This window comes from Vombatus ursinus, unplaced genomic scaffold (assembly GCF_900497805.2).
Source record: "Vombatus ursinus unplaced genomic scaffold, bare-nosed wombat genome assembly UNPS02014818.1, whole genome shotgun sequence".
NCBI lineage: Eukaryota > Metazoa > Chordata > Mammalia > Diprotodontia > Vombatidae > Vombatus > Vombatus ursinus.
Genome location: NW_020954596.1, coordinates 69,825,320 through 69,845,324, shown reverse-complemented (window position 1 = coordinate 69,845,324; position 20,005 = coordinate 69,825,320). Strand labels below are relative to the sequence as shown.

At 33.3% G+C, this 20,005-nt stretch overlaps 1 protein-coding gene across 1 annotated transcript in view; it reads left to right on the top strand.

Annotated features, from left to right (window-relative positions):
• Positions 1-18,300, top strand: part of TECRL (trans-2,3-enoyl-CoA reductase like) — a 186,888-nt gene extending 168,588 nt beyond the window's left edge. The window contains exons 9-12 of the mRNA XM_027836328.1: positions 13,433-13,490; positions 16,503-16,588; positions 17,158-17,203; positions 18,173-18,300. Of these exons, the coding sequence (XP_027692129.1) occupies positions 13,433-13,490; positions 16,503-16,588; positions 17,158-17,203; positions 18,173-18,300 (318 nt within the window). The remainder of the gene's footprint in view (positions 1-13,432; positions 13,491-16,502; positions 16,589-17,157; positions 17,204-18,172) is intronic.
• Positions 18,301-20,005: the final 1,705 nt, after the last annotated feature.

Below are 20,005 nucleotides of genomic sequence, written 5' to 3'. Positions count from 1 at the left end.
TATCTATCTATCTATCTATCTATCTATCTATCTATCTATCTATCTATACATACAAATAATTTTTTCCCTCCAACTACCCTAATACTGGCAAAGGTCTCATGAGTTACAAATATCGTCTTTCCATGCAGGAATGTAAACAGTTAAACCTTATTAAGTCTCTTATGATTTCTCTTTCCTGTTTACCTCTTCATGTTCCACTTGAGTCTTGTACTGGAAAGTCAAATTTTCTATTCAGCTCTGGTCTTTTCATCAAGAATGCTTGAAAGTCCTCTATTTCACTGAATGACTATTTTTTTCCCTGAAGGATTATACTCAGTTTTGCTGGGTATGTGATTCTTGGTTGTAATCTTATCTCCTTTACCCTCTGGAATATTATATTCCATGCCCTGTGGTCCCTTAATGTAGAAGCTGCTCAATCTTGTGTTATCCTGATTGTGTTTCCACAATACTTGAATTGTTTCTTTCTGGCTGCTAGTAATATTTTCTCCTTGACCTGGGAACTCTGGAATTTGACTACAATATTCCTAGGAGTTTTCCTTTGGGGATCTCTTTCAGGAGTAGATTGGGGGATTCTTTCAATTTCTATTTTGCCCTCTGGTTCTAAAATATCAGGGCCATTTTCCTTGATAATTTCTTGAAAGATGATGTGTAGGTTTTTTTTTTTAACATGGCTTTCAGATATTCTAATAATTTTGAAGTTCTCTCTCCTGGATCTATTTTCCAGGTTAGTTGTTTTTCCAGAGATATTTCACATTCTCTTCTATTTTGTCATTCTTTTGGATTAGTTTTACAGTGTCTTGGTTTCTCAAATAGTCACTAGATTCCAATCGCTCCATTTTGATTTTTAAGGAAGTTTTTTCTTCATTAATCTTTTGGACTTCCTTTTCCATTTGGCCAATTTTGCTTTTTGGGGCATTCTTCTCCTCATTGGCTTTTTGGACCTCTTTTGCCATTTGGGTTAGGCTATTTTTTAAGGTGTTATTTTCTTCAGTATTTTTTGGGGTCTCCTTTAGCAAGCTGTTGACTTGTTTTTCATGATTTTCTTGCATCACTCTCATTTCTCTTCCCAGTTTTTCCTCTACTTCTCTTACTTGCTTCTCAAAATCTCTTTTGAGCTCTTCCAAATCCTGAGACTACTTCACATTTTTCTTGGAGGCTTTGGATGTAGGAGCTTTGACTTTGTTGTCTTCTTCTGGTTGTATGTTTTGATCTTCTTTGTCACCAAAGTAAGATAATATAGCTGACTCTTTTTGTGCTGCTTACTCATGATCCTGGCCAATTACTTGAGTTTTAAACTCTTTGTTAAGGTAAGGTAAGAGTCTGCTTCCATTGTGGAAAATGTACTGTCCCAAGCTTTGGGGGTTTGTATGCTGTTTTCAGAGATACTTCTAGAGACCTGTAAATTTTCAATTCTTCCAAGGTGCTATGATCAAGGGCGAGTTGTTTACTTCTTTCCTGGCCTGTGCTCTGGTCTATGAGCACTCTTTTCTGTCTTGGAACTGTGAGGAGGGTTTCCTCTCCACACCACCACAAGCTCCACCACACCAGCACTCCTCTTAACCTCAGGACCACCTCTCAGAACTGTGACCCAGATCCAAGCACAGGCAAAGCAAGAGATTCCTTCCTCAGCACTGGCAAAGAGATCTCCGCAATCCCCCTCTGATCAGTCACTCAATTCCCCCTCAGTCTGTGGGCCAGAAGCTCAGGAGGCAGTGGTGGCCCGTGCTTGGGCCTTGTGGCTGAAACTTAGCTTCTAACTCTCACTGCAGTCACAGACTTTTCCCACTGACGTTCTAAGTTGTCTTTGGCGTTTGTGGGTTGAGAATTCTGGAAACAGCCACAGCTGCCTGCTATTCAGTCCTCTGAGGCCTGCTCCAGGTTGGCTGAGGCCTGAGCACCCACACTGAACTGCGCTCCTCTCCCCACCCATAGTGATATACCTTTCTGATAAACCATCCAGGTTGTCTTGGGCTGGAATTTGTTCACTCTGTCTTTTTGTTGGTTCTGCTGCTTTAGAATTTCTTTAGAGCCATTTTTTTTTATAGGTATTTGGCAGGGTTTCAGGGAGAGCTCAAGCATGTCACTGCTTTCCCTCCACTGTCTTGGCTCCACCTATTCTTATTATTTTTAACTTACAATATAATTACCCACTTTTATCTGTCATTTTATTTTACCAAATAGTTAAAATGACTTCCAACTCTTTCCAAAAGTCAAATCACTTCTCAGAGGATGGATATTTGAAGCTATTGAAAATGTAGCAGGTTCTGAAAGTGATTAAAAAAAAAAAAGATTTTTTTTAAATGTGTAAGCCATTGACTCCTTACTGGAATAAAGGCATGGCCTTCACATGAATCCTTAAAAGGAAAATACTAAATTGGATTTGGATGTATTAGTACTGGTGTGTTGTTACATATTATGTCATAAAGATTTTGAGAGACAATATTATAGTAGAGAAAATATTGGATTTAGTGAGGAGAGGACTGGTATCAAACAGCTCCTCTGACACATCTGACACTTGAATATGTCATTTAACCCTTATTTGCTTCAGTTTCTCCATCTATAAAATGGGCTGTTTATACTTTTACAACTTACTCCCATGTTATTCTTGTGAGGAGCACATGAGAAAATTAATTTAAAATCATTTGCAAATTGTAACAGGGTATATAAATATCAGTTATTATTACTTATGAAAGGAAGCAGGACCTAGTACACAGCAATTTGGCTTTGGAGTCAAGAAAAGCTCTGTTTAAGTCCCACCTAATATATTGTTGCTCTAGAATTCCAGACAAATCACATAAGTGTTCTGCGTAAATCTAAGACTATAATTTGCAGAGAAGTTTGCTAGCCTTCATTGATACAGAAACTTCCTCTCTGGGAACGCCATATACCAAAGAAATCTCAGGTCCAGTTCCCAGTTCTAAGTGGTCAGTCACACTACATACGTTGTTGTACATATCTATAACATATGATAAGTTTTCTCTAAAGTGTCATACAGGAAATATTTTTTTAAATGATAAAACAATCTCTGGCCAGTGATTTCAAAATTCAAAGTAACCATAAATGGATGAATCTATTGTTCCTGGGAAGAAGTTTGTTGCAAGTAATACCGAAAAAAGGTTTTATTAAATTTATTCCAATCCTTCATATATCTGATTTGTACATATTTGTTGCACATTGTCTCCTCTAATTTGACTCTGTGCCTCTTGAGATTCATGTATATGTGTTTTAAGAAGAAGATGTCTTTTAATTAAATGATGAAAGTCTTTTCTAAAAGTATTTATCTATTTATGCCCATGTAAAGGAATCTGCCCTTAACAAAGAGATGAATTTAGAGGAACAAGTTAGCACACATTCAGAAATCAAATTAAATGTTAACATACTTTGAAATAGGTCTATTAGTGATGTGAATGCAAATTTATCTGAACCTTTGATAAGCACAATAAACAGAGGAAAAAATGAAACTAATTAGAAAATACTTTAGCTTATAAGTACTTTGTCTTCTAATGTGTTACAAAAGCAGAAAGAAACAGAATTTATCCCCAATTTGACTGTACTATTTTGATTATCTAAATCCAGATACAAGAATCTTAATGTTTATTAATGTCATTGAAAGAAGGAAGGGGCAACTGGACAATTATATTTAGATATCCCTATTTTTGAATCATGGGAAAAGTCAAAGGATTTCCCTTCTATGGAATCTGGATAAGGAAAAAACAAAAAAACAAAACAACAACAACAATAACAAACAAACAAACCAAAACTCAGGAACTTTGGAGAACATTTAGTCAAATCCATATGTTTGACAGATGACAAAACTGATGGACAGAAAATTGAAATGACATGCCTAAAATTAAACAGTGGCAGAGCAAAGATTGAACCAGGATCTCACTATTTTCCATTTATGTAGACTCATAAATGGGCCAGTTTCTAGTATGGATTGCCATGTACATAAATACAGACACTGAATATGTTATAGGCCATTCTTAAATTTGCTGGTTTTCCACACTGCTTAGCCAGTGTTCTACCTATAATGGCATAGTCAAACTGTTTAATATTGTTTAATAAATATTTCAGAAAGAAAACAATACCACTGCTATAATACAGTTATGACCATTTTAATAAATGTTTGTTTAATAGAACTGAATGGTGGAGGAGGCCTGATGTAACCACTATTCAATCAACAAGAATTTACTAAGTACGTGCTATGTGGCAGACACTACACTAGATTCTGGGAATACAAGAATAAAGATTTAAAAAATCCCTGCTCTCAAGCATTTTGAGATTTGTGTTGATTTCCTGATGTGTTTCAGAACACATCCTGTAATAAGGACATATCTAGATTTATTAAGTCCACTGAACATTGATTGACGAGGGGGAAAATGATGCAATCAGAAAACTCCTGTAAATACAGATTTCTACTGACTTGAAAGTTCCCATGATGGCTATGCACTGTTGCTGGGCACTAGAAATACAAAGACAAATCAAACAAACAAACCAAAAACTGTTATAGTTTTTTGATACCGAGAGAGAGTAGACAGGTGACTGACCACCAATGGCCAATTTATGGCAAGATATGGGCAAGATTAGTCTACCCAAAACTTGTCTTCCTCTCAAAACAACTCTTTGGTAATGGCACTACAAGTAATTAATTAATCACCAATGTTCAAAACCTTTAAATCATTCTTTACTCTCCCTTTTCCCTTATTCCCTGCATCTAATCATTTAAGTCCTGATGATTCTATCTTCACACTATTTCTCGAATGTGTGACTTCTCCTCCTTGCTCAGCTCCACACTCAACAGAATGTAGACTTCATGAACATTGGTCCTAGAAGTTTATGTTTCGCCTCTTAATACCTAGGACCAAGCACAGTGCCCTAGTAATAGGTTCTTTATTTATCATTGTTAGATGGATGAAATGGTGGCTAGATGGGTGAATGAATTGGACAGTATGGTTGCTAAAGTCTCTTTCATTTTCAAATTCTGTGGGAAGATATTGCTGACTAGATATTTAGAGACACTTTAGAGATTAACTAGTCTAATTCTGTATTTTATAGAAAAGGTAAGGGAGTTCTAAAATAGTAGGGTATTAAGTAATGTCCTTAAGAACAGCCTTCTCCCCAGAGGTAGCGAAAGGGTGAGGACTCAGCAACCTTGAAGATGAAGATGACAGGATGGCAAAGTTAATATTGAGATAGATTTGGAGGAAGGAAAACTGGATTTCAGATATTGCTTTCAGTCAAAAAAGCATTGCTGTTATTAGTGAGTCATTCAACTTCTTAGAACTCTGAGAAAAATCTCCCAAGATTAGAGCAATAAGTTGCAGATCTGCATTACTGGAAGAGATTTCCTACATTAAGAATTTTCTACAATGATGAAGTCACAAGTCTGAGTCAGGAAAAAAAAAGCTGCCATTTATATGTGTTTTTTTTTTTTACCTTTTGAACATTTTATTATATAAAATTCTTTTTTTTCCCAATTTTTAATGACAAATTCTCTCCTTCCAGCCCTTCCCCTAACCATCAAGAAGATAAGCAATATAATACCAATTATATATAAATGTATTATATATATGATAAAATCATGTAAAACATATTTCCATATTATCTGTCACAAAAAGAAAGAAAAATAAAAGAAAAAATTTGCATGTAGAGTTTATCAGTTCTTTCTAGATTTTTAAATTTTTTTATTATGAGACTTTCAGAATTATCTTAGATCATTGTATTGATCAGAGTAGCTAAATCTTTCACAGTTGATCATTATTATAACATTGTTAAAATATTGCTGCTACAATGATGCACAATGGTGTAGAATGATCTCCTAGTTTTGCTCACTTCCTTCTGCATCAATTCAAATAGGTCTTCCCAGGTTTTTCTGAAATGCTCTCCTGAATCATTTTTTATAGAACAATAGTATTCATCACAATCAGATACCACAATTTGTTCAGTCATTCCTCAGTTGATGGACATCCCTTCAGCTTCCAATTCTGTTGTATTTTTGTACATATTTGTCCATATTTGGGCCTTTTTTGGTCTTTCCTTTGATCTCTTTTGGGATACAGCCCTAGTAGTGTGTCAAAATGTATGCACAGTTTTATAGCCATTTAGTCATAGTTCTAATTTGTTCTGTAGTTCAGTTCACAACTCCAACAACAGTGCATCAGTGAATGGCCTTACTTTTCCACCCCACAACCCATTTCGCCATTTTCCTTTTCTGTCATTGTTTAGGTGTAAGGCAGTCCCTCAGAATTGTTTTAATTTCTCACATCAAGAGTGATTTAGAGCATTTTTTTTTCCGTATGATGCTTCATAGCTTTGATTTCTTCTTCCGAAAATTTGCTGTTCAAATCCTTTCACCTTTTATCAATTGGGGAATGACATTTTTTTTTTTTTACATTTTGTTCACTTCCTTATACATTTAAGAAAAATGAGAACTTAATTGGAGGAACTTTCTATATTTTTTTATATTACTTCATTGTCTATGGTACCTTTTAGCAACATATTATCACTTTTAATGAGGTTTATTTTTGTATTTGCTTTGTCTGAGATCATGATCATTAGACCTGCCCTATTTTACTTCAACTGAAGCATAATAGATGTTCCTCTAGCCCCTTATTTTAACTCTGTTTCTTTTTGTTTCAAGTTTGTTTCTTGTAAATAACATATTGTTGGATTCTCATCTCTAACAGATTCTACTATCTGCTTCCCTTTTTGGGTAGGATCATCTCATTCACATTCATAATTATGATTACTGTGTATTTCTCTTCATCCTATTTTCTTCTCTTTATCCTTCTTTTTTTTTTTACCCTGTCCCTCCTCAAAAAGTCTGTTTTGCTTCTGATCACTGCCTCCATTAATCCATACTTCATTTTATCAACCACCTCCTCACCCCCCCACCTTCTTTTCCTTATTCTCTCATCTCCTACTTCCCTTTTGAATTTGATAGATTTTTGTACCCAACTGAGTATGTATTTATAGTCTTCCCTCTTTGAATCAATTTGGGTAAAATGAAGTTAAAGTGTTGGCCTCCATCCCTACCATTTCCCCCACCACTGTTAAAGCTGATCCTTGAACTCTTATGTAAGATGATTTTCTCCATTCTTACTTCTCCCCTTCCTCCTCCCAGGGGATCCCTCTTTCTTATTTCTTATATTTTTGAGATCATCCCAACATAATAAATTTATACCCATACCCTCTATGTACACTCATTTTGACTACCCTAATAATGATATAGCTTTTAGGAGTTACATGTATCATCTTCCAATATAAGAATGTAAACAGTTTAACTGGATTAATTGCCTTATGATTTCTATTTGATGTTTATCTTTTTATGCTTCTCTTGCACCTTGTTTTTAAATGTCAAATTTTCCGTTCAGCTCTGATCTTTTCATCATGAATGCTTTCAAGGCTTCTGTTTCATTAATATCCACTTTTCCCCTTGAAGATTACTCCCTTTTTCTGGTTATGTTTTTCTTGGTTGAAATCCTAGCTTCTTTGCCTTCCAAAATATCATATTCTAAGCCTTCCAGTTCTTTAACATGGAAGATGTTAAATCTTGTGTGATGCTATCACTCTGTCATATTTGAATATTGTTTTTTTTTTTCTGTCTGCTTGAAATGTTTTCACCTTCAATTGTAAGCTATGGAATTTGGCTAATATAATAATATTATAATATAATATTGGCTATAATAGTTTTCATTTTGGGGTTTTATTTTCAGGAGGTGATTTGTGAATTCTTTCAATTTCTATTTTTCTCTCTGTATCTAAGATATCAGGGCAACTTTCCTTCATGATTTTTTTTTAAATGTGATAATGTTGGGTCTTATTTGGATGATGTCTTTGAGGTAACTTAATCATTCTTAAATTATCTCTCTTCAATCTCTTTTCCAGATGAGTTGTTTATTCCCAATGAAATATTTCACATTTTTTCTATTTTTTTCATTCTTTTGAATTTGTTTTTTGTTTCTTGATGTCCTTAGAGTCATTAGCTTCTACTTCATGAATTCCAATTTTTAAGGAATTATTGTCTTCAGTGACATTTTGCATCTCTTTTTCCATTCATCTATTTTACTTTTTAAGGAGTTCTTTTCTTCAAAGAATTTTTTGCCTTTTTTTTAACCATTTGGCCAATTCTGTTTATTTTTTAGGTGTTATTTTCTTCTGTATTGTTGTACCTCTTTTAATAAGCTGGTAATTATATTTTCATAATTTTCTTATATCACTCTAGTTTATTTTTCCAGTTTTTCCTCACTCACTTATCTCTTTCTTTAATTCTTTCAGGAATTCTTGTTGGGCTTGTGTACAATTCACATTTTTTTTTTTGTTGCTTTGCTTGTGGCTATTTTCAAATGATTGCTTTTTCTGAGTTTGTGTTCTGATCTTCCCTTCCATCATACTAGCTGTTTATGTTCAATGTCTTCTTATGCTCTTGGTTTATTTTTCCAGACTATTTCTTTATTTTAAATTTCATGTTAAAGTTAGTCTCTGCTCACCTGGGGTGGGAAGTCACTGTCCCAAGCTTCAGGCTTTTTCTTGCTGCTATTTTCAGAGCTAGTTCTGAGGCCTGGAATTTTCCAGAGCTGAGGTCACTGCTTTTCTGGTCTGTGCTATATTATTTACTCAGTAAAGACCCAATACCCCTCTGCAGCAATAAGCACTAGTGCTGCTCTTGTCCTCATATCTGTGATCAGGTCCCTTGCTCTCATGCAACCACAAATGCTAGTTAGTGAACCTCTCTGCCCTGGAACTTCAACCAGGGCCCCTGTTCCCTTATGAGCCACCACAAACTTTCTTCTTCATTTTGGAACTGAGACTCAGAAATGAGTATGGGCAATGGAGTTTCCAAACAGAATCCAGGGCCAGCTCAGGGTCCCCTGTATTCTCTTTTTGACCAGTTGCATTGTGCACTTACTGCCTCTGGGTTTAGAACTCCCAGAGTTATTGCTGCTCTTCCAGCTGCCCCCAAGTTCTTCTACTGCTATGTGTACTCCAGGTTGGCCCACATCCTGGGGTCACAATCCTCTCCTGTTGAGCTCCTGATTTGTCTTGAAAAATTATTAGCCTCACCTTTTGTTTGCTCTGTTTCTCCAGAATTCGATTTGAAGCATTATTTTAAAGTTGTTTTGATGGGAATGTCTACATGTGCTTTATAAAGTATGTATTTTGTGAAATGTGAGTGTGTGTATAAAATTTATGTGTGTGTATTACAAAGTGCTTCTTAACAGTCTTGTAAGGTAGTTCATATAAATATTGTCCCCATTTTGCAAATGACTGTCCTTTATATGATAAATCCTTCAGTCCTTTCTTAAAATCTATTGTCCTGCTGTTATTCATTTGCATTTTAACTTAAAGAAGAAAATACTCAGCACCTATCTCCTTGCCCCAAACAAACCTCCCACCTATCATCAACCTCCTAACTTTTCTAAAATTAAACACTTGCAGCTTTTTTTTATTTCTACACTGCTTTCTCAATGTCAATTAAAAGAATTCTAGAATGCAAGCTCTAATTTCAACTATTATGCTAAGGGAATATAAATTCATATTTAATATTATGTCAAGGTAAACCACATGAAGAAAAGTAAATCAGTTTAAAAAAAGAACAAAATCCAGTGTTCTGAAACCAAACAGAATTTATTTTTCCTTTGTCCCACTGATGTCTTACATTTACATTGGATTATGCCTTTATTCTTATGTGTAATGCTTAGAAGAGAAATTGAAAGTATACTTTAGATTGATATTGTGAAAAGCTGGGTTGAATCTTAACTTTGTCACTCACTAGCCATGTTCAATGATAAGTAATATTATCTTTCTAAACCTCAACTATTTAATTTGTGAAATGGAGATAAGGTAACAAGAATAAAATCTTCAGGCATATATGATCAACAGTTTGGTATACTTAGAATAGAACTAGATCTGGAATCCAGAGATAATTTTGACTCAGCTCTGTCATTTACCAGTTAAATGATTGGAGCTATAGATTTCTTAGCCTCAGTTTCCGTAACTATAGAATAAAGATAACATATTTATACTAATTCATAGAGTTATGGTGGTAGAAGTACTTTGTGAATGTTAAAATGATTTTATCCAGTCAAAATCTACTATAAACCCAGGACCTACCTAGGTATTTTGATATATGTTCTTCTGTTCCCCTGGTTCTACCCACCTGGGAAAGCTACCCTCTTGATGGCTTCCAATTCCTGGCTATCTGGGAGGAGATTGTCTACTAAGTTTTGGAGTTTTGCATTCTGTCCTAATTACTGAGTGAATTAATGCAAATTTATCTGATTCATTATATCTTGTCAACTCTAGATCATATTTCAAATTCCATTCAACTATAATGGGGTGTATCAGGGAGGTGGTCCTAGCCTCCACTCCTTCCCCTTCTTCCTTTTTTCCACCTCCTGTCATGGGAATAGTAATCAAATAAATACTAATATTTCTACTTGAAAGAGCATTATAATCAACTCTTCTACATCTCCACACACTGTCCATGTGATTTACCTCAACTTCCATTATGGTCACCAACTGCATGTTTGTACAGTAAAGACCTCCTTAAGGTAGGAACTATCTCACTTTTTTATTTATATACATAGCATCTAGCACAGGCTCTGGCAAACAGTAATATGTTTTCATTTATTGAATTTTTAAAATTAATTTATTCATTAATAAATTCTAATGATGATGATCAGATTACAATAATATGAAAGTTATTTTGTAATGATTGTTTGAAAATAGTCAAGAAAAATCAAGCATCCACTGTGTGACAGGTACTGTGTTAAGCAATGGCGATTCAAAGAAAGTTTCTGCTTCTGTTCTCAAAGATCTCACAGTCAAAGGTAGTAAACAGCATATAAACACCTGTGTACAAACAGAGACAAGGCGATGGGACTAAGGGGGCTTAGGAAAGGTTCCCCATAGAAGATAAGATTTTAGAAGAGACTTAAAGGAAATTAGGAAAGTAATGAGACAAATATGAGGAGGTTAAGAAATCCAGAGATAGGAAACTGAAAGGAAAAATGTCCAGAGTCTGGAGATGGAGTGTCTGGTGTTTTATGTTGTTTCTTTTGTTGTTGTTGTTGTTTGTTTGTTTGTTTTGTTACAGCAGGGAGGCCAGTGTTAGTGGATCACCAAGAACATAGGTTGGGGGTAGAGAAGGGAGTAAGGTATGAGAAGACTGGAAAAGAAGAAGGTAATGAGGTCACGTAGGGTTTTGGATGCCAAACAGAATATTTTGTTTGAACTTGGAGATGATAAGGAGATATTGGAGTATATTGATGTGGGGGGTAGGGTCACATGGTAATTATTGACTTTTAGAAATACAACTTTGATAACTGAATAGAGGATGGACTGGAAAGGGGAGAGGAGTCCAGATATGAGATGATGATGGCCTTTACCAGGGTGGTGGCATTTTCAGAAAAGATAAGGAGACATACCCAAGAGATATTATGAAAGTAAAAGAGAAAAAAAAGTGGACAATGACAACAGATTGAATTGTACAGTGGGAGAAAGTGAGGAGTAAAAGATGACCACTGGGTTGTGAGTGATTATCAATAACTGTCACAAATTTATTTAATATTTGTTACTGGGGTTTTGGCCATTTTGTTTTTGTATTTGTGAAGTCTCTTAAATGTTTGAAATTGTTTTTCCTATTATAATTGGTGCACAAATATATTTATTGTATCACTCAAATGTGTTTGACTGGGAGGATGGGTGTGCCTGGGCAGTAATAATGAAATAAAAAAGAGAAGTGCTTCAGTTTTAGAAATGTGTTTTTGATATTTTGGGGACATACAATTCAAAAGATTCAATAGGCAACTGAAACTCAAGAGAGGTACTTTTGATAATCATCAGCATAGATATAATGATTGAATCCATGGGAGCTGATAAGGCCACTAAATTAAATAGTATAGAGTGAGAAAAGAAAAGATTACATAACTGTCATTTTTAAAATGCTGTTTCTTTATTGTTGTGCTTGCTTAAGATGTATTCGTATAACATCTTGGTGAAACCCCCAACTCATAGAATTGGATTTCCAGGAATGTTGGTCTAAGATTAAGTTATTTGATGGTTCCCTGTCTACTGATAACATAGCCCCCACTAATATGTTTATTTTAGACAATAAACCAAAGGACACAGTTATCTCACACAAGAGGCATTTAATAAAATGATACAGTATGATAAATAAAAGTTTGTTCACCATAACACAGGAACACACATTTCCACAAATACACAGAAAGCAGACATGGAATATTAGATTGTCTCCCCCCACCCCCAGATTCTTCCTCTGTCCATGTCAATGTTGTTTTCTTGGGTGCAAAAATACAAAGGGAATTATGGATTTTGTTGTTCATTTTGGAGAGATTCATGCCCCTACATGCTTACCAAATAATTTGAGACAACTTAGAAGTTTAATATAATTTAAAATAGGACAGTTAGAGGTAAAAACAAAATAGAAATGTATCTATCAATTGACTTTGTTGTACTACATTACTGCCATTTGTAGATAGGAATAATAAATTCAGGCAGGTAATGAAAATGACATAATGGAAGGAAGTGCTTGCCCTGGCATCTAGAATGAGTTAAAATTTAGTCCCCTGAAATGATTTAGGTGAAGCATGCCATATGATAAAACTTATTCTAATAGAGAAAAACAAATAAAAGCCTACTGCCATTTTTAATCTGAACTTTATACGAATATTTTAGTGTTGCTTTTTCTTGAAGTAAAGAAGGAAAAGTAATTCCTGGTATACTAGATGACTAAAAATAGATGTTGAATTTTTTGCCACCACAGAATCTGCACATATCATTCTACCACAAGGAAAAATAAATTAAAGTTTAGAAATGCTAAGAAAAAAAATCACTGATTATCTGGAAATTTTTTCCAATTTAAACTCTCCAATACCTTGTATTTTTATTCAGAAACATGGCAAGATCTGGAAGTCCCTTCTGGATTATGATAAAAAAAAATAACAGGGTTTTCTTTTGTACATTTCACTGTATTCTAACTCTTTGAAAACTAACAATACATGTTTGATATGAATAGTAAACCAGTTATCCTGAATGTTTGATTATTCCAAACAATCTCTTCTTTGACTTCATGGAAAATGGTGAATGTTAGGTAATATAGCATAACCAATTTTCACTTCCCATGTTCTTATAAATAAATTGTAAGTGATTATCGATAACTGTCAAGAATTTGTTTAGGGTTTGTTACTGGGGGTGCTGCCATTTTGTTTTTATATTTGTGAAGTCTCTTAAATGTTTGAAATTATTTTTCCCATTATAATTGGTATACAAAACATTTTTATTCTGTCATCCAAATGCATATATTTATAGCTATAAGTTCCTTTATACATATAGACTAATGTAATTTAATGAAACTAATTTAATGAAAATCACAAAGAAATCATATTGATGTTTTTTAAAATGTTTTCAGATATGTGAAGCTGGGAATCATTTTATCAATGTAGTATTAGCTCATCCAAATCACACAGGTTTGTTTCATTCTTTTCTCTTTTGCTGTGGTGAATGGATTGTGTTGACTGTTTTATTAACATGTCTGAACTTGTTTCCTATGCTCCCATCTCTCTTGAAAAAGCATTGTTCTCAACATCATTTAAATATTACATAGTTTATCACTTTCCTGCCTCTTCCACCCCTTTCTTTCTATGCCTAAGGTTTACTAAAGCTTGAGTTCCAAAATAAGCCTGTAATTCAGTAATAAATTCTTTAAAAGAAGAGCATAACAAGCATATTTCTTTAATGTCCCACCTCTGACTATTCAAGCACAAGTGTATAAGTAGTCTGAATGGCTTAGCATTCTGAACTGAAATGATTTACCATAGTTATCCACTTTATTTCAGTGGCTCACATGATGGTCAAATCTCAACTTTACTTTGTGTGACAACATGAAAAAAATTTCTTTCTGGTTCAGGAGGCAGGTGCCGTATTAGAGGTATATAGTGGAACTATTTGCCATTAACCTTCTCTTCAATCAGTGTACATTGAATGAATTCTAAGGATCATTTCAACTATAGACACTGGATAGAAATGTAGGTTGTTAAAGAACTAATTAATTAATAATTTCACCCACCATAGGTAATAATCCCCTAAATGAAATAATGAACTAGCCCAAGTAGTCAGAATTCGGACTGAATTTTATTATATGGCACTGACAGAACAACTGGTGATGCCAGTGGATCTATAACCTTGTGGATATCTGTATCCTTTCAATGATGTAGGTCACAAGCCATCCATGCCTGCCCATGTTTCTTATTTAGCACTATCCATAATCTCTTGATAGCCTAAAGATATTGCAATAACCAAATTTTGACAAGCTGGATGAATAATTAATTATATCCCAAAGCAGATCCCCATAGGTTATCTTTTGTTCTTGCTATGTGACAGAACCATCATCATTTCATTTATACACTTTATGGTAACCCATGGACCTTGAAATATGATCATCTTTTTCTCAGCAAGTATAAGGTATAAGAACATTACATCTATATCTATGCATATATATCCCATTCAAAATGTACAATTTTGGTACTAACTTTATTCTGATTTATCTTTATTTTACCTTTTTTTTTGGTAAACTTTGTGGTCATCAGCAATCAGGCACCCTAAATAATAGTTACATAATACATGTATTTGTCATGGAATGAAGCAATGCAATTTATTTGCTGTAATTTATTTTTTTTTACTTTTCTATTTCAATAATTACTGTAATTTTGGCATCAATGTGCTGATATTTCATAGTGACCTTAGAACTCTTAGCAAAAAAAAATTGTTTAAATCATTCAACTGAGGAAAAAAGTGGTAATTTTGTGATTCATATTTTCATTTACAAATGTCATAGTGAAGAATTCAACTTGAAATCTTTATATGTAATTATTGTCTAAACTATTTTTGATAAAATTTCAAAAGGGAAGAAATCATTAACTATACTTGAGGGACACATTATTAAGTATTGTGACAGCTATAGATAACAATTTTTTACTATTCTAAATTGTTATTATTCTGATGAAAAATGCTGTGGGGATATATGTGGGAGTTAACTATGTCAGAAACTATTGTAAACTTCTCAGTAGATAAAAAACTAAGTGATAATTTCATAACTAAGTTTTCATGATTATATATGACATTTCCCCCAGTGTTGCTACTATGTTGTAGTTGATTTCATTTTATTAAATATTATGATTTTTTAACTACTATTTTAAAAAAGTACCTGGTATCTCTGCAACTTAAAAAATGGAGACAACTAGAAAATTTTGGGGAGAAAATAAAATTTTTTTTGTGATATCAAGCTAAGAGAACTGGAATTATTTTTAGTACAGTTTAGATAAAAGAATATTTGAGTGTGATAAAAGCCCTTTAGATATACACAAAATAAGACGAGCAACAGCTGTCTATTAAGGTGGTGAAATGATGAAAATCATCATAAAATAAATCCAGAAGAATTTATATTTAATGAAGCATATTTCCTTACGTAATGAAGTTTGTTAAATAGTGAAATACCCATAGGCAAAGGGAAAACCTCCTCTCAAGACATCTCTTTGTATTGTTTCAACTTAACATTCTCTCAAAGTAAAAAAGAACTAAATACCTCTTTGAAATCTATTATAGTTCTACAGTTTAAATATTTGATTTGTAGTATTTGAAAATACTAGGTACAAAAAAATCCTCACTCCCTCTAAATATCAATGAGAATATTTTGGGGAAATGCTTTGATTCTTTCTTCAAAACATATATTAAAGAAACTAGAGGGATAGGCCTTCACAATAAAAAATTGTCATTGATATTCCTATTCACAAACGTATTATCATTTTTGTTAATTCCACAAATGACCAGATGCAAATGCTACTTTTTTCACTATCTAGAGTTCTGTGATTGCATCACTAAGGATTTACTTCCCCTGTCAATGTATAATTAGAGGGTTTTCATGGCCTGCTTTGCCCAAAAACAATGAATCCATCTTTTGGCCAACAATTTGATACCAGTCTCTCTCTGTCTCTCTTTCTCTCTCTGTCTCTCTCTCTCTGTCTCTCTTTCTCTCTCTCATTACCTAGTTTGTTTCTCAGATAACTGATTCACATACAAGACCTTTTTTATGCGTGTACATAAGGACTTTCTGGTTTGGTAAAGGCTACCAAAACTTTTTTTTTTCATAGATATAGTCTTTCAAAACACTGCATTATTTCCCTTAAGTAATAAGCTTAATGGAAACTAGGCATTATGAGATGGTCTCTAATATGATATAATCCCTCATATAACAAGAATTTCAGAAATAGACAATCAGAAATTAAAAAAAAAATACCCTGGTCAAGTTAGATACTACAATAAATAATGTAAACTCATTGGAGGCAAGGAAAATATATTTTTTTAATTTTTGTGTCCCCATTACCCATCTTTGTGACACATGTTACAATAGAAGCTTAATAAACGCTTTTTGAATTGAATAGAAAATATATTAATGTCACTGATTTCTTTCTTCCTCTCTCAAGGAAGTAATGCCTGTTTCCCAAGTCCAACTTACAACCCTTTCACATGGTTGTTCATGTTGGTTTCCTGTCCCAACTACACTTACGAGGTAGGTTATCTAATCCCTCTTTCATTTTGTAGTTGAATTTGCACTACACATGCATACACATGTCAAGTTAGGTATATACAATGCTAGATTTATAATACTATCAGTGAAAATATAGTGCTTTGTAAAATCTTATGCATATTCAAGTTTTATTGATTTGATGACTTCATCAGGCAATAAATTAGTTGTAAGTGGTTTTACTTAAATAGGTTTTAATTTATATAAAAATTACATAAATTATCTTATATATATAAACTATCTATAATTAGTAAATAATGTATATAACATCATACATTGTATTATGTAAAAAGGACTTGAATCATGTTTCTCAGAGATATAGCATTTTTTTCATGATTGCTAATATTTAATTAATCTGTTTCCAAACTAAATCTTTAGTCTTTTGGGAGGATTTTTCATTATTGTGTTTGTTCAACCAGTTGCCCCCTATTTTTGAGCTTGGTTGTCACCTAAACAATTAAAATTATCTCTTAGATTTTGCAATGTAAAGTGTCCCTAATACAATATTAGTGTATAGTATTTCATTGCTTGCTAACTTTTTTTTAATGTAACAGATTGGCTCATGGATTAGTTTCACAGTTATGACACAAACCTTACCAGGTAAGATGATTGTTAGATTCTTTGACAAGTAAAAAAGTCAAATATACTATTACAAAAAGTAATTTCTGGGAACAAGTCAATATTAACTAAAACTGTAACTGTTTTAACAATAATCTTTGGTGTGAACCCAAAGAGAAAAGGCTATTATATTTTCATTTTCATTTTTATATTGATTTCCCCACTTACATGGCCAAGTTTTTTAAATATAGTTTTCCATCTGTTAGGTAAGAGAATGTATTTTATGGAGATGCTTCTCATATGTTTTGCTTAGTGGAAATGTGCTTCAAACACATATAGCAATTTACTTTCATGAGTCCTAGAAGAAGTAAATTGGAAATATTTGTTGCACATTTTGTGTGAGGCTCCCTTTTTTGACTGGAGTGTGTGTGTGTGTGTGTGTGTATGTGTATGTGTGTGTGTAATGGTGTTAAAGAGTGAGTTTTTCAATGAATACTTTTCTAAGAGAAAAAATGTGACATATTAATTAACATTAAATTACCACTTAAATAACTTCCCATTCCATGAGGTAAAAATGGGTGTTATAAGGTCTAGATAATCTATTAGGTCAACTTATTGTTAAAAAATTAAATAATTTATGTTAAAACATGAATTATATTAAATTTTGTTCAAGTATGTGCCCTAAAGTATATGTCTGTCTAGTGTCCTTGTCTAAAAGCACAGTTGAAAGAAGAAATTCTCTGAATTCATCATTTAGAAATTTTCTATCATGCAATCTGGGAGACGAGAGACAACTTTCTTGCTCAGCTACTCTGTGGTAGTGTGCTGTCCTTCCAGTTTCATTCTTTCACTTAAAAATGGCCATTTAAGAAAATTGATAAAATGAAAAGTTGTACAATATTTGAGACATGCTTTAAGATCTATGAACAATGATTTCAATTTAGTAAAGTAATGAATTCAAGCACATATAGAAGCTGAGTGGCAATGTTCATTGTATTTCTTTTCTTCCAGTTGGAATTTTTACACTCCTAATGAGTATCCAGATGTCTCTGTGGGCACAAAAGAAGCATAAAGTTTACCTGAAGAAATTTGATTCTTATGTGTATAGGAAATCAGCCATGATTCCATTCATATTGTAAAGGGGGTTCTGGAGCATGGAAGACTCCTCTTGTACACATATGGGTTAGAAGGAAGAAGTTGTTGTACTAACACAATTGTATGGGAAGAATGATTTTTTTTATTTTCACACTTTTAATATATTTGTCTAAATCTGGATTCCCAAAACAAAATAGGAAAATTAAAAAAAAGAAGAGGAAAGGGAAGTACAGAAACACATCTATCCATTTTTCAGAGAATTATCTTCTAAACAAACCCAATGGAAAGAGTGCTGGAAAGAGCATTGGTTATGCCACTAATCACCTGAATGATCTTGGGCATGACATTTCATTTTTCTGGGCCTCAGTTTCCTTTCCTGTAAAATGAACATATTGAGCTAAAGTATTCCAGTTACAAAAATCTAGAATTTTAAATGGTTGGTTTTATTATTATTATTTACCTTTATACTTTTACCAGTTATAATTAACTATACCAATAAGCAGCAATAAGCAATCTGGAGTCTAAAGTAGAAAAATTTATAAGGTAGTTTTTGTGGGATTAAAATCATTTGAATTACTCAATTCCACTTTAATAGCTAGTTAAAACAGTCACATTTTGGAGTCTGTTTAAAGTGCATTGTCAAATGCCTAAAGTATTCTTAAACTGTAAGGTAAAGGTTTTCCAAAATTTCTACTTAAAGGTGGAAGGGTTGACATTATTCATTTATTATACATAATATATCATCAAACATGATAAATGCATGACACAAAAGGTTTATGAAACAGAACAGATTTCAAAATGATTTCTTGATGTTCTTTACTTGCTTTGTAAAGTTTGAATCTGTAAACCAATCAAAGAAAAACTGTTAAATAAAATCTGTGTGATGAGTACTGAGATTGGTGCTGGGGACAGAAAGACAAAAATGAAAGTCCCTTCTCTCAAGAAGCTTATAATCTATTGGGAGACATAGCATATACATTATTATGTTGGTGGTAGAGGCAAGACCTAATTCAGTCCCATAGTAATTTATGTTCAATATTGGAATGAAATGAGACATTCTTGGTCTACTCTATTCAACAGTTAAAAAGATGATTTATTTAACTATAACAACAGAAGAATATTCTGTAAGGGTATGTTTTGAAGAAACCTTGAGTTGAGTAAGCTAAGCAAAGTTCTCCTGCCTCTGCATTGCCCATAGTGGCCCTCTAGCTACACCTCCACCAGAGATTGGAGCTCCAAGTAGTGCTTCCTGATTCAGACAAGTAGGAAGTGATGACAATAGCTCTAATCCAAGCACACTGAGTAAGTAAAATCTCTAATAAAATGTCAATATGTTTTAAGAAAAATCTACCTAACTTGCATGGAATTTGGTAGGGTTTAGGATATTGTTTTCATCATAGGTGGTAGAAAGGAAATTGTTAGTGGAGGTGAGAAAGGAGGAGAACTTACTTCTGCACATTCTTCCTTCAAAGGCATTTTTTTCCTTGAGATTATTATGGTCATGTCTGAATCAACACAATGCAATATTTGAATGCTAAATATAGTTAAAAATAGTACGATCTTTGAAAAGTAAAATGTCTCTATAACATAGTGTCTATTAGTAGAATACAACACACTCTGTTTTACTCAACGATGCTTATTGGCAAATAAAATAACTAGTGATCCTTTAGTTTTTCTTTTTTTTTTAGGCAAGCATTTTCTCTGTTAAAAGAGAAAGCAAACAAATGAATTGGTTTTGTTTAAGACAAG